Source organism: Equus asinus, chromosome 13 (assembly GCF_041296235.1).
Source record: "Equus asinus isolate D_3611 breed Donkey chromosome 13, EquAss-T2T_v2, whole genome shotgun sequence".
Taxonomy (NCBI): Eukaryota; Metazoa; Chordata; class Mammalia; order Perissodactyla; family Equidae; genus Equus; species Equus asinus.
In genome coordinates, this window is record NC_091802.1 from 1179061 (window position 1) to 1194032 (window position 14972).

At 63.6% G+C, this 14972-nt stretch overlaps 1 protein-coding gene across 1 annotated transcript; it reads left to right on the forward strand.

Annotated features, from left to right (window-relative positions):
* Positions 1–1616: 1616 nt before the first annotated feature.
* On the forward strand, positions 1617–13598 carry NATD1 (N-acetyltransferase domain containing 1). Its single transcript, XM_044744862.2, has 3 exons — positions 1617–1790; positions 8964–9082; positions 10620–13598. The coding sequence occupies exons 1-3, from the start codon at positions 1685–1687 to the stop codon at positions 10734–10736; spliced, it is 342 nt and encodes a 113-aa protein (XP_044600797.1). The 5' UTR covers positions 1617–1684; the 3' UTR covers positions 10737–13598.
* The last annotated feature ends 1374 nt before the right edge of the window (positions 13599–14972 follow it).

The following is a 14972-nucleotide window of genomic DNA, read 5'->3' on the forward strand; positions in this document are numbered from 1 at the left end:
CCACAGTGTCGGCAGAGTACGAAATCCTACAACCACTTCGGGAAGAGATCTGGCAATTTCTCATAAAACTCAAGGAACGTCTGCTCTAAGACCCAGCAACCGGCTCCTGGAGCCACCCAGGAGGAGCGCGCCAATACAGGCACCAAAAGACCCGGTAGGGACCAAGCCGGCTGACTCATCCCAGGCCAAACCCAGAAACAGCCAACACCCATCCCCAGGCGGGCAGGAAAGAAATTGTGGCCCACGCACACGATGGAATACTACTGGGTAACGAAAAAGAGACTTGCAACAACACAGATGAATCTCACAGGTGAAATGGTGAACAAAGGAAACTGGACAATAAAGTGCATACTACACGATTCTGTTTATATGAAGCTCTAGGAAAAGCAAATTAGGCAACGATGCTAGAAGTCCGGGAGACTGGTTGCCTCAAGGGGTGGGGCACTGACTGGAAGGGGCTGAGGGGAACACAAGCCTTCTGTCTCTCGATCTGGGTGATCATCAGGTGTCAGTAAATGTTAAGCTTACACCTTAATCAACAAACCAGTAAAACGTAAGGTATAGTCATGCGATTCAGTGCGCAGCTAAGATGTGAGCAAGTGGCTGGGGGCGGGGAAGAGCTGGTCAAATCTCCTTTCAAAAAAGATTGGGCCCCCAAGAGTCCTGTGTGTCCTCAGGCAAGTCCCCAACCCTCTTGGGACTCGATTTCCCCATCTGCAGAGTGGATCCAGGGACTGCAAGCCCTCTTTGTGCACTTCTGCCTCTTTTGGGGAGAGACGGCATTTCACCCCATCCCAAATGAGGCTTCTCCGCATAATGCCTGCGCAGCAGCCACGGCGGCACAGCGTGGGATCCGCGGCCCCCATCCTCCCAGGGCCCCTGCTGTGCGCGCCCTCACGAGGCCTTTCACCGCCCTGGGCCTCTATCTCCTTCTCTGTCAAACGGACTCAAGCACTCCCACTTCTCAGGCTTGTGATGAGAATTTTCAGCGAGCGAAGGGCGTCCTCACTGAGCACTCCCTGTAGCTTCCCAGAGCTTTGCTGTGCACACATGCGGTGCACGCGGCCTGCGCTTAATACATGGCGGCTGCGAGGGGATGCCTAGAATTTCTCTACAGGTCGTTACGTCTTCTGCAGAAAGGGTCCGTGTGGGGTCCCCAAACGTGCCTGTGGGTCAAACTCAAGAGGCCGAAGGGGCCGAGGGGAGCGGCGCAAGTTATTTTGTTTGGAGTTGGAGGGAACGCGGCCTCGACACGCGCGGCCCCTTTAAGAGTCGAATGGAATGTATCAAAACAAGGCTGCCCTGAGCACGTGACCGCACAGCTGACCCGCGGCCGGGGCGCCGGGGACCCCGCCCCGCCCCGCGCCCCGCCCCGCCCCGCGCCCCGCCTCGCGTCCGCCCCGCGCCCCGCCCCGCGCCGCGCTCCCGGCGGCCCCCTGCCCCCGCCCCGCGCTCCTGGCCGCGTCCGCCCCGCCCCGCCCCGCCCCGCGCCCCGCCCCGCCCCGCGTCCGCCCCGCCCCGCCCCGCGTCCGCCCCGCCCCGCCCCGCGCCCCGCCCCGCGCCGCGCTCCCGGCGGCCCCCTGCCCCCGCCCCGCGCTCCTGGCCGCGTCCGCCCCGCCCCGCCCCGCCCCGCGCCCCGTCCGCGCGGCCCGGAGCCGGCGGGTCGGAGCGCGCTGCCGCGCAGATGGCGCACGCGGCGGGCGCCGGGCCGCCGGGCGCGCCGGAGCAGGGCAGCCCTATCCGCGTGGAGCACGACCGCCGGCGCCGCCAGTTCACCGTCCGGCTCAACGGTAACGCGGCGCCCGCCGCCCGCCTTTGTTTGCGCGCCGGGCGGCCGCCCTGGCGGGGCGCGCAGCCGGGAGGGGCGCCGCGGGCGGGCCTGGGAGCCGGGCTGCCCCGCGGGCCCCGGGGAGCGCGCCGACTCGCGGGCGGGCCGGGCCGGAGCGGCCGCCGGGCGGGCGGGCGGGCGGGCGGAGGCAGGGGCGGGGCGGCGCCGGTCCGCTGCCTTCAGCCCCTGCCTCGGCCGGGGAGCCCGCACCTGCGCAGGCCCGGCCGTCTCCCGCTGGCGGACACCGGCGGAGGGCTGCTGGTTGAGAGCCCGGCGAGCGGGGCCGCCCGACCTCCCCTTCCCTCCCTGGTGCTGCGCGGCTTCTTGCTGCCCCGGGACCCTTTCCGGCACCGAGGCGGAGGAGAAGCCTGTGGGCAGACCCGGGGCGGATGGAGGGGGCCTCTGCCCGCGGGGCGGTGTCGCCGGCGGACCTCAGCGGCTGAGACCTCGGCCAAGTTGTCTCGTCTCCGTGTGCCCCAGAGCTGCCATCTCTAAAGCGGGGCTGACACCTGTGCATCCGTCTTGGCTAGTGGTGAGGACCCGCGGTGGTCAGTGAGGACTTAGGACGGCGCCGGCAGCGCTTAGTAAGTGCGGATAAACGCGAACTGGTCATTAGTTTTCAAAACACAGAGAAAGCAAAGTCTTCATTTCGTATAAAGAAAAGTTCTCCCACTTTCTAGCCCACACACCCGCACCTTAAGAGGTGTGGGGGATAGAAAATACGACTATAAAATCGAGGACTGTGAAGTCCCTGAATCCCGCACCTGTTAATAACTTTTTCTTCCCACCCAGCTGGACCCCCTGTGGCAGTGTCCGGGCTGGAAGGGCCCACAGACGCCTCTGTGCCCATTTCTGAGAAGGGAAGGCAGAGGCCCAAAAAAGGAGATGCTTGCCTGAGGTCAGGAGTACGCTGGGACAGGCTGCTGCCACCTTTCTCAGACCCCCGTCTGGGCTGTGCTGGCTGTTGAGCGGGGCCTCAGCACACACCCGTTACAGCATGCGTGTGATGTCGGCATCAGCACCCCACATTACAGATGAGTAAACTGAGGCTTGGACCACAGGGAAGAAGTGACTTGCCTTCTTGCATCATGAAGTGCCAGAGCCACAACTCAAACACTGTCTTCTGTCCACGTGGAAGCAAGTCCTTCTGCCACCATGGTGCTGGCCATGGCCCAGCTGGCCGTGACACGAAGAGCCCTGGCCACTGTTGTGGGGAGGGGCCTTGTGGATTTTCAAATCCTCTTTTCTGAGGTTCCAGAGAGGCCTCTGGTTCCCTTGGCTCAGGAGGCCCTATACACTCACAGAGACAGGAGAAAAAGGGACTGTTTGGGGTTTTCTTGCCCTCTTCCAAACAGGGAGAGCAGAGGACACCCCCTAGGCTTGTGTGGTTGGGGCTGGGCTCCCAGCTGTATTTCCAAACTTGCACCCTTCCGGAACCTGCTGCCCAGATGGCTGGCTGTAAGGTGGACCGGGATCCACAGGGACGCCCGGGGCAGTCCGCAGGGCCGGGGCGGTGCAGCCGGGCCCAGCCCCGTCTGCGTGGGGCCGAGAGAGGGTAGTCTGCGTCTGGGCCCCACCCTGCCTCAGCTGGGGAGGGGACCCGCCTGTTGGTGTCTCCTGACTAGTTGAGCCTGGAGGCCGGCTCTCGTGTCCCTTGAGAAGTGAGCACTGCGGCTGAGAGGTGCAGTGGCCCTGGGGCTCCCGGCGCAGGCCTGTCCCGGCCGTCCCCATGGCAGAGCGAGGCTCATGAGCCGCCGCACCCGCAAGGGTCGATGTCTGAGCAGCCGCGTTTGCGCGGTCCTTGTCGAGGTCCAGGCAGGCCCCAGGCACAGAGGCGCTTGCTGTGTCCCCATGGCACTGCTGGCTGCGGTGAGGGGAGCTGCCCTCCCTGAGTACAGTTGAGGAGACTGAGGCACGGCGAAGTGACTCATGCACCCAGGGTCCTGCACCTCGTAGGTAGAAGAGCTGGGATTCGTTCCCTAAGTCCTTACTGAGCACCTGCTGTGTGCCAAGCATTATTCTCGGTGCTGCCGACGCATGGGACTGACAGTCTGGACGGTGCTGGACAATGAATAAAGTGTAAAGTGTCCTAGGAAGCAAGGGCCTGGTGAGTCAGAGAGCAGGGCGGGGGAGAGCATGTCGGGAAAGGGCTGCTGTTTAGCATCAGGTGTCCAGGAGGGCCACCCTGGGAACGTGGTATTTAGGTAAAGACCTGAAGGAGACAAGGAAAGGCGCTCCAGGGAGAGGAGTGTTCCAAGTGGAAGGAGCAGCCAGTGCAAAGGCACTGTGGTACTGGTGTGCCTCAGGGAATGGAGGAATGGAGAGAGGAGGATCATAGCAGATGTTGTCAAGAAGTCATGGGGGCAGATGGTGAGGGACATTGTGAGGACTTGGCTTTAGCTCTGGTACCTGGGAGGGTCCTGAGCAGAGGATGGACAGGATGTCCCAGGCTCCCTCTGGCTGCTCCGAGGGAAACAGACTGTGCGGGGCAGGACGGAGCAGGCGGGTGGCTACTGCACTAGTCCAGGCCGTGTGAGTCGGGGTGGGGAGAAATGGCCCACTCCTAAACTGAGGTTGAAGGAAGTGTGGGTAGGTCTTGCTGACACGGGGTGTGAGAGACACTGCAGCTCAGGCTCATCTGACCCCCAAATCCAGGTTCTGAAATGCTGGCTTTCATGTCACCATTTCATAGGTGGGGAAACCAGGGCCCGCAGCCAGCAGGCGGCTAAGCCAGGATTGAGCTGTGGGCCCTTCTCTCCCCTCCCCACCAGGGCTGAGTGTCCGCCTGCTGCAAGGAGGCTCACTGCGGTGCCAGAGCCCCATGCTCTGTACCCTCCACAGCCCGTCTAGCAGGTGGGAAGACAAGGCCCCAGAGGCAGCAGGGCTGAAAGTGCAGTGGCCGGGCTCCTGGCGCTCAGATCCCGCTCCTGGGTGTGCAGCCCTGCTTGAGCCATGTGGCTACCCCTAGGGACCTCGTGCCCCGTAGCAACGCCTGGAGCAGTGTCCCTGCGCAGAGGGCAGGAGAGCGTGCCTGGTGTGACAAGGAGACCAGCTTGGTCTGTGGGTGGCCTTTCCCGGATGGGCCCCAGGGTCTGCCTGACGCGCCTCCTGGCTGGGCCCCTTGAGCTTCTCCAGGCCCTGGCCCCTCTGCCTAAGCCACCTCTGAGCCACCGACACAGTGCCCTCCCGGTGCAGGTGCTTCTGAGGCCTGCCACCTGCTGCCGCGCTCATTCTCCGTCTGCTGCCCAGCCCCCACGGGGAGCAGAAGGGCTGGGTTCTGCTCTCCTCTGCCTCAGGCTTGTCCTCTGTCAGTGGGTGTCTGAACCCACTGGCCCTCCTCTCAGGGCCGGTGCAGGCAGCGTGGGGATGGTGGCAGTCAACGCCCTCTGCGAAGACGCCACACCTCCCACCTAGAGCCCTGCTCTTCCTCCCTGGCTGCCAGGGAAGATGGGTTCTCAGTGACCACTCCCCCTGCTAACTTCCTGGGGCCTTTGGTCCTGGGGTTGGGGCCGGCGGAGGGCCCTGGGGTGGAGAGACCCAGGGAAGGGTCCTTCTAACGAGGCCTCCGGCTCAGAGGTGTTGGGACTGGTCTGTGGTCACCTGGCAGAGCTGGCACTGGAACCCAGGGCCCCACCCTGCCTTCGGCTTGTTCCTGCAGCCCCCGAGTGGCAAGTACTGACCCCCTTTGCTAGTCTGAAGCTTGGGGTTCTTGGCAGCTCATGGAATACAGCCCAGAGGGGCCTGGCATCCAGCCAGGCCATGCCCAGGGGCTCTACCCACAATGCCCGTATGAGTGGAGATAGCAGTATCCATGGGCCGAGCCACTGGTGGCGGGATGACGCTGGTGCAGGGTGAGAGAGTGACCCGTAGCACTGTCCTTGCCTTCTGCTGACAGTCAGGGAGGCCTCGGAGGAGGTGACATTTGGGCTCACCTGGATTAATGAGGAGGAGGCAACCCTGGGGGAGAGGCGCCAGGTGGAGAGAGCCACCCAGCGAAGGCCAGGGAGCCAAGAGCTGTGCTGCCTGAGGGGCAGTGGGGCGGCCCGAGCAGAGAACAGAGGGGTCTGACTTGGCGTCCACGGGCGGATGCGGGGGCCCGTGGAGAGGTGAGCAGTGGCTGGATTCCGGGCATGTTTTGGAAGTTATGTCCGTAGACCTGCCAAAGGATCAGGTCAGAGTCTGAGAGAAAGACAAGGCAAGGAGGACCCCAGGAACTTGGCCTAAGCCGCGGGTGTTGGCCGTGTCCTGGGCTCTCCAGGCAGGTTTCGGGGAGGGGAGTCAGACCATGTCAGGTGTGGGCAGTTGGGACTCGGTGGCCTTTGTGGACCCTCCAAGGCTGAGATGCCAGGCCATAGGCCCAGCTCTTGGGGGTTATCTCCTGGGGGTCCGGTTCCTCCCCAGCCCAGCATGGTGTGGTCTGGCCAGTGGGGGGTCATTAACTTGCTTTTCTTTCCCGCGTCGCCCGTGTCCACCCTGGTGGCCCCCCTCCACTCCGAGGGCCCCTGATGCCTCTGCTCCTCTTTCAGCCAGGAGACCCTTGTCAGTGAGCTCGGCCTGTCTGCAGCCAGCCCCACACACCGCCGAGCTGTGTGACGCCTCTTGGAGCCTCAGTCTCCCAGTCTGGAAACTGGGCTCTAAGAGCCGTCCCCGTTTGGGAGGTTCTCCTGGGGATCAGTGTGTGCAGAGAGCTGAGCCAGGCTGGCCGTGGCGGCCCTGGGCCAGCTGCAGCGCTCCTGGCCTGCCTCCTTGCAGGCGGGGTGACCCGGGGCGGCCAGCGTGCTGGCAGCGGGAGCCTGTAAGTCGCCTCGCCCGCGTATGCGTCTGGCAGCGGGAGAGCAGCAGCTGGTTGGGGACAGATGCTTCTTGGGTGTCTGCCCTGGGCTGCGAGCTGGGGGTGCAGGAGTGTTCGAGCCCACGTGACCACAGGGAGCTAACAGGGGCGAGGCGGGGCAGAGAAAGCCCAGGCTGTCCCGGAATCTGATCCGTTGACAGCCCGAGTGGCCATCCGGGAGCATTGCTTGAAGGAGGGAGTAACGAATGGACAGAGGAACACCAGCAAGCTCCAGGCCCTACTCCACGATGGCGGTGGGGCAAAAGTGGAGGTGTTCTCAGTGGCCTGCAAGGCCCCGCGTGGTCTGGCCCCAGCATCCCCACCATGGCTTTCTACTGCTCTCCTCCACTCATTCGGGTCCAGCCCTGCCGGCCTCCTCACTGCTTCTTCTACCCCAGGGCCTTTGCATGTGCTGTTCTCCCCACCTGGACTGCTCATCCCCCGCATCTCCTCTTGGATCCCTCACCTCCTGCAGGTCTTTGCTCAGGAGAGGCCTCCCTGTGCACCCTCTCTAAAACAGCAGCCTACCCCCACCTTCTCTGCTGTCTTGCTCTCTACCTCCTCACCTGCAGACCCTGTATTGTATACGATCACATTACTTATTGTCTGTCTCCCTCTAAGAGGGAGCATTCTGTCGGTTTTCTTCACTGCTATGTGCCCAGTACAAAGACCCTGCCTGACACATGGGCCCTCAGTGAGTTTGGGTAATTAAATGGCCAGGGCAGGCAGGCAGCTCCTTCAGTGACTGGTGACCGGGCCAGGCCCAAAACAGCCTCCCCCCCGGTATCCTGGGTGAGCTGGATTAACCCAGCAGGTGCGGGAGCTGAGAGCCGAGTCCCATGGCGCACAGCTGGGCCCTGGCCAGACGGTGGGCGCCGCCGGCAGAGGAGCAGTCAGGCCGCGAGGAGGGGTGCTGGGGCCCCGCAGCTGCGCCTGCGAACGGGGGAGGGTGTTCCTGGCAGACGGAACCGCCGGGCAAAGGCCTGCAGGCAGAGAGGGGGCGTGTCGGGTACAGCGGTGGGCTCCGGGTCTGGACACCTGGGCGCCGGCTCACCTCAGACCTGCTATGGGACTTGGTCTCTGGATCTCAGTCTGCCCATCTGGAAGAGGGGAGGTGAATTGAGTCTCAGTCCTGGAGCTTTGGGGCGAGCCAGAACTCCTCCTAACTGGGGTTGCACCCTGTCCGCTTTACCGTGAGACCCTGGACTGGCCACTGTATCTCTAGCCTGTCATTCTTCCCCTTGGCAACACTCTCCTCAGGCTGGGAGCTGGGTGACATTCAGAAGCAAATTCTCTGTGTTGCTTTAAAGTGAAAAAGACACGACAATTTGCTTTTAAAAATCAGGGAAAGACAGGTGACCTTGACGTGCTTTCTTTTAGGGACAGTGACTTGTCTGCTCTAACCGCAGAGCCTTTGCGCTGGCTGTGACCGCCCAGGACACTGTCCCCTAGGTGTCACCCAGCCCCCTCCCCCGCTCCAGCCCTGCCACGCCGCCCTGAACCTTTTCCTTGTCCGTTCTCTGCCTGCTCTCCGGTTGGCTCCACAAAGACAGGGCTGTTTGTCTGGCTGTTCATTGGTGTGTCCCCAGTGGCTGAGGGAGTGGATGGATAGATGGACAAATGGACGGGGTGACGGCTGCGTAGGTAGATGGGCAGGCGGATGGGGGACGGACAGACGGATGGATGGATGGTTGGATGGATGGACAAACAGGGAACTAAAGACTTTGGTTGGAGGAACGCCAGTTAAATGTTTTTCCCACAGGCGTTCAGGGTGCGCTGGTGAGCTCTGGGCCAGGCAGGCCTGTTTGTTCCCTGCTCCCTGTGCCCGGTGGCACTTTCCCGGGGGTCTGCTGCTGCACTGTCTCATCCACGGTGTCCACGGTGCGACAGTGGTCCTGACGCAGCTCACGGCCTGCCCCCTTCTCTCTTCGGGCTCCAGTTAAGTGGGGGACTTGCTGAGCCCTGCTCTGCAGCCAGCGCTGGACCTCGACCCCACATCCTTGGGAGGGCACTCAGATGGGGACGCAGAGCTGGGCCGTGGAGAGGGTGCTAGGGTCCCTGGGACGGTGAGACTGATTATACAGCGAAGGCTCGCCTGGGGCCTGTGTTCTGGGCGCTGCTCTGAGCAGCTGAGGGAGGTGACCCCACCGAGTGCTCTGAATGCCGCCAGGAGCGTTTGACTTTACGCTTCGGGGATGAGAGCACTGATGCTCAGAGAGGTTATTCAGGGTCCGCCTCCAGGGTCCGCTGTCCGCCCCTGCCACCGTGCCTCTCAGGCCTCACCTGTCCACTACCCTCCCGCAGGATGTCACGACCGGGCTGTCCTGCTCTACGAGTACGTGGGCAAGCGCATCGTGGACCTGCAGCACACCGAGGTCCCTGACGCCTACCGTGGGCGTGGCATCGCCAAGCACCTCGCCAAGGTAGGGCTGGAGGTGGGGCGGCGCTGCCTTCCCACTCAGGAAACCGTGGCCCTGGCGGCCGACCGGCCTGTTTGTCCGAAGCGCAGACGGGTGCCCGCCTTGCCAACAGGTTGCAACTGGGAGCGGGCGACTGTCAGGCAGCCCCTCTGGGGCTGGTGGCGGGGTTCTGGGCCCAGGCCCGGGTTCTCAGAGTTCAGCCTCTGGGCCGCTGACACCTGCTGTGAGTCAGGAGCTCACGGCTGGGCCCCAGCGCCTGGCAAGTACGTGATAGGTGCTCAGGAAATCCTTGTCGAACGAGTGCGTAAATGAGGATTCAGGTAAATTGGCTCCTGCCCCACTCGCTGTCCTCCTCCTCTTCATCCCCAAAGGACCTCAAACCCCAGGCCGCTGGGGGAGCAGGTTTGGGCTGAGGGAGGGCATGGCGGCCAGGAGCAGAGTGGCCTGCATTCCCCGGGGGCCGGCTCTCCCTTTGTCCCGCTCGCCACTTGGGTGTTGCTTCCCTGAGCTCTGCCCGCCTGGGGCCTGAGGCCGCTTCTCCCGTGGCCTCTGACAGCACCTTGCTGGGCCTTCAGTTTCTTTTTCTGCACCACGGGAGGGTAGCCTGGAGTCTTGTCACCAGAGGGTCTCGGGTTGTAAACCCTGGGGTTAGGTGTGGACCGTGGAGAGCAAAGGCGGCTTGGGGCTGTTGGAAGGCCAAGTGGGCCAGCCGTGGACGGGCCAGCTTCGAGGGTGCTCAGTCCAGCTGCTTCCTGCTCATCAGACCAGCAACCCACCAGGCTGTCCTCTGCTTCATGTTGGCAAACATTTATTAAACACCAGCTGTGGGCAAGGCCCCAGGGCAGGGAAGGGCAGCGGACCATCCTTGTGCCCCATTTCTGGAGCTCACTGGAGACGAGGATGACAGCCGTGGACTAAGCCCACACTGGCGCCCCTCCCCCGTGTCTGTGGGAGGCCTACGGTCACTCAGTGGGTCCTCTGCTGGTGTGGGACGCCCTGGGGGTTGTGGGGCCCTGGGCAGCCCTAACCCAGCCTGCAGGGGTGGGCCAGGAGGCCTCGGAGGAGCTGCCTGGGAAGCAGGAGTGGGGAAGGGACGTGTAGGCAGGCACCCGAGGCGCTGAGACCGGAAAGGGCGCCTTGTCGTGGAGACAGGCGGCCAGGGTGGGCGAGGGACGGACAGCACACGCAGCAGGGGCGGTGCCCGCGTTCAGTCCTTGCCCGCGTGCTGCTGGGTTCTCTCAGCCCCCCGGCAGAGGCCACCTCCCGGGGCCTTTCGTGCAGGGGCTCTGGGTCTGGTCCTGGCTCGTTCTCTTCCATGCAGACTGCTTCAGGCAGTTTACCAAAGCCGTCTGCCTCAGTTTCCTCAGCTGGAATATGGGGTGGGGACAGCACCTCCACTGCAGACCGGGTGGAACAGGTGGCTCTGGGCAGCCAGCTCCCGCCCTCGGAGGGAGCAGCCTGGGAGGCGTGGGGGCCGGGCTGCCGGGAGCCCAGGGCCAGGCTGCAGGCGCTGACCACTCTTCTTTCTGCCCGCTGCCAGGCTGCCCTGGACTTCGTGGTGGAGGAGGACCTGAAGGCCCACCTCACGTGCTGGTACATCCAGAAGTACGTCAAGGAGAACCCCCTGCCGCAGTACCTGGAGCGCCTGCAGCCGTAAGGCGGCCAGCCTTCTCCTCGCGGCCTTCGCCCCGGCCCTGCGCACTCTCAGGAAACCTGGTCCCCACGGGGATGCTTAGAGTTATTTTTGTAAGGACTCGTTTCTGTAGCCCCTGGAGGCGGCTGGCCAAGGATGGGCAGAGGTCCAGCCCCCATGGTGAAGGGCCGGCCAGGTGGCCACGGCCCCAGCAGCTCCCACTCTGCAGACACTGACCAGCTTCTCCGAAGGCTGCCCTGGCCTGTTGTGGGTGGGCCTGGGAGGGCCCGAGGCCGGGGCTGGCACATGGATGGGGGCCTCCCTGTCCTGGGTCCCACCTGCTGTTTCCTGCTCTGTGATTGGCATGGGGGCTGATTTGGGGCCCCCTGCCGCCACTGCCTCTGTCTGTGTCCCTTCTACAGATGAAGAGGGTGCTCCCCCAGCCGAGAGGAGCAATAACAAGCCTTGTGTGCCAACTCCCAAGGGCATGGTGCCAAGCTGTGGCTGCCCCCTCGCTGCCACTTCTCTTCTGCCGACTCATGTGCCCTGGGGTGGCCATGGCAGGGGCAGCCCTTCCTGACGTGCGAGGCCAGGAATGGGCACCAGCCTGGGGTTGACTGCACACGCACACACATGCACACACACACTGGACACGAAGTGAGGAGCCGTGCGTCAGTGGAGAGGTTGGCAGGGGAAGCACTGAGTGTTTTCTCCTTGGTACCCGTTCCCCTAACTCCCTGCCCCCTTGTCCATCAGCTCTACAGGAACCAGGGTCCCCATCGCCCTTGTTTGCCCATCTGCCAGGAGCCAGCTCCAGGTGCAGCCGCAGTATCTTGGGGGGGTCCCTGCCCCTCGGTGCCTATTGGGCACCCTGTGGGTGGGCTTCCTCAGAGAGGACCCTTTGGAGCTGGGGTGGGAGGGAGGCAAACTGTCCTCAAAAGACCAGCCTCAGTGTCCAAGCAGAAGAATTGGTTCTGTGCTCGGAGGGACTCCCCCTGCAGCCGGTGGGTGTCAGCAGCGTCGCCTTTCATGGCGAGCTTGTGGCTGGGCATGTTCTGTTGCCTGTCGGGGTCCCAGGGCCCCTCCCAGACCAGCCTTCCTGGTAATGGCCTGGGAGGTACACCCCAGCCTTTCTGAGGGCCCTGCGGGCTACCTTTGGGGGGCTGATTAGGGCTCAGGGCCCTGACCTCCTGTGCTCCGTTCACCCAAAGGTCAAGTCCGGGCCTGCCCCTCTGTGGGCTGAATGGGAACCCAGGAGTTGGGGTCCCTTTGGAGCTAAGATGTCAGTTAACAGTGAGTCCCTGGCCCTGGCTGGGGGTGGGTCCGGGAGGTGTGGGTGCTGGGGCACCGGCTGCCACGATGACCTTTCCCTTGGTCTGACCTCTGCCCCAGGCATTCGCCTGTGGCCTCCTCTCATCTCACCTCTTTGCTCCCAGTCTCAGCACTGAGCCGCCACCACGCCCTTTGTGCACAGACACCGCCCCCCCCAGTGGCAGGAACATCTCAGTGTACCAGCATGTGCAGAGGCCTGGCAGCCTGCCCCATGGGGTCCCCAAGCCCCAGAGAGTCACCCAGCATCCCCCACCCCCCACCACGTCCCAGTCCCCAGCCCCGGTCTAGCCTCCAGGAATTCCTGAGGGGGCCGAAGACACCCCCACCCCACCCCTTCCCACGGGGCTCCCCAACTCGGTGTGCAAAGGACTGTTTGAGGGGCCAGGGAAGTTGTGGGGCCTTCGCCATGCCAGGAGTCCTAGGCCAGGAGGACGTCACCATCAGGAGGTGGGTTCAGCTGCTGGGTCCCTTCCAAGGCTGAGGCTGTCGCAGTCCTGGCACAGTTTAAGGAGAGTGAGTTGTAGGCCCGAGAGGACGGATGGGCCAGCCTGGGGTCCGCACCTTTTCCCTCCCACTTAGGACCCCCTCCCCATCCACACATCCCTCCGCAAGGTCAGGCACACACTCCACATGAAAACTTCTCCCAGTGACTCTGCAGGCTGGTGCTGTACCCGCTGCAGCCTCTGGGGCAGGATGACCAGGTTCCAGGAGGGGCTACCGTGGGGGGTGCCCTGGAGTGGCAGCACAGGACCCCAGGGGAGCCAGAGCAAGCAGGCTGTTGAGCAGAGGGCCAGGTGGCACCAGGGAGGACCGTCCACATCCCCACTATGCCCCATCCTGAACCTGTGTTCTAACCGCAGCTGACTGGCTGGCATACACATGAAACACTTAGTGCTTGAACGTGGAGGCACAGGGCGTCTCGGGGGCCCTGTGCAGCCCTGGGCCCAGGAACAGCTTGTCCCCAATTCTTGCAGGTGCAACCTGGGCCTCCTTGCCTCGGGCCGCCTTGAAGTGCTGCTGCCCCCGCTACAGGGGCCGGCTGCTGTGGCCAGCCTAGCCCACAGGTTCCCGCAGAGCCCGTCAGCAGCAGCAGTAATGGCGTCTCCCAGGCTGGGGCCCTGGGTCCACTGCAGATGCCCGCCCTGCAGCCCCAGCCAACCTTTTGCAGCTGGCCTGCCCCCCTGGTGCTACCCTGTCTGGTGTCTCAGGGTCACCTCCACCTGTCCCCAGAATGCTCCAGGAGCCCTTGCTCAGGAGGCAGGTCATCTGGGGCTGTTTGCGCCACCAGTGGGGGCCAGAGGCCACTTGGGGACCCACTGGGGGCCCCTCCCAGCACATCGCCCTGAAGGCCCCACGCTCTCCTGCCACATCTCGCTTTGTGGGTTTCTCTTTCTTGCCTGGTCAAATCGGTGGTCACTCACGTGCCTTCCCTACTCAGGACTTGTTCCAGGTGGTTCTGGGCCGAGGCTGGCCTTCAGACCTCCCTTCGTTATTTTTCAAACTCCTGAACAGACTGCATGACATACATTTCAATAAAAGGTGTGGCCCAGTGTGGCTCTGGGACTGCTTCTAGAAAAGGGGCGGCGGGCACTCGCGGCCAGGTCCTCATGCCACCCGGCTCTTCCCCACGCCTATCTGATGGCCCCCATTTACTGACGAGGAAACAGGCACAGGAAGGTTCTGGGCCCACAGGGTGTGAGGATGGAGGGAGAAGGCAGGCCCTGCGGCTGGAGCTTTCCCTTTTTTGATTGGCAGCACAACCCCCCTCCTCAGGAGAGGAAGCGAGGCTCTGAGGGTCACGGGGCCTGGCCGAGGTCTCACGGCAGGACGGCGGTGGTGTCAGGATCTGGGGACTTTGCCATCTGCGCCCGTTCGCGTCCTTCACTTCTGCCAACTGGGGCCCCACACCACAGCCCCCGCCTCCTCCCCAGGGAAAGGCCCCTCCAAGGCCACAGTCACACTCTCGCCGCCCGGCTCGGGTGCCTGCCTGCGGAGCAGTGATACCGGGCTGACGGGAAGAGGCTGTCACATCGCGTCAGCTGCTGCTCTTGGACTTGTCCCTCTCCCCCGAGAAAGCCTTCCCTTGGGGCCTCTGGTCCAGTGGAGGGAGGTGGCTGCCCCTGCAGGCCAGTGGGGTGAGTGGACACGGGCGCCCTCCAAACGCCCAGGCTGCCAGGGAGGGAGGGGCTCCTGGGTGGGCTTCCCCCCCAGTTCCCACCCTGGGGATTACAGCGCTGCCTGGACGGAGGGGCGCGTGGCCGCCTGGTTCTCACGGCGCTCTGCGAGACGCCACTTGTTCAGCCTATTTTACAGATGGAGAAACGGAGGCTCAGAGTTGGGGAGTCGCTGGGTGGAGCCCACGCAGCTCAACAGCGAGGGGAGCACGCTGCGCGAGGCCTGCCCTCTGTAAAGTGATGCGCAGCGCGTCACGAGGTCTTGTGGCCACTTTAGGTGACCGTTGGTCTCGCAGGGCGATACGTGGTAACACTTCTGGCAGCTTCCCTGCCCGCTTGGAGGGCGGCCGTGGTTCTGCCTCAAGCTACAAGGTGCGTGGTGAACCACGGGGGCCTGGTGGGTGTGGCAGAGGGAACACTGTGTGAAGCTGGGGTCGTGGTGGGAATGTTGGCGGACGCCCAAGCCCGTGCCTGTGCTGTTCCCGCCTCAGTTCAGGATTCTCGGATTGGCTCACGTGCACCCACATGCCCTGTACTATTCTTGGGGCTCCACTCCTTCCAGGTCAGGGCCCTCAAGTCCACGTCGCAGGTCCGGCTCTGGGTTGGGCTTCCAGCTGCCCCTTTGTTAGGACTCCAGGACGTCAGGGGTTCTATCTGCGTCAGAGCCACTGTCAGCTTTGTCCCTGCACCTGGAGCTGAGTCCACGGGTTTCTTTCTGCTGACTCTGGGGCGGTCCGAGCAGCCACCCCACCCA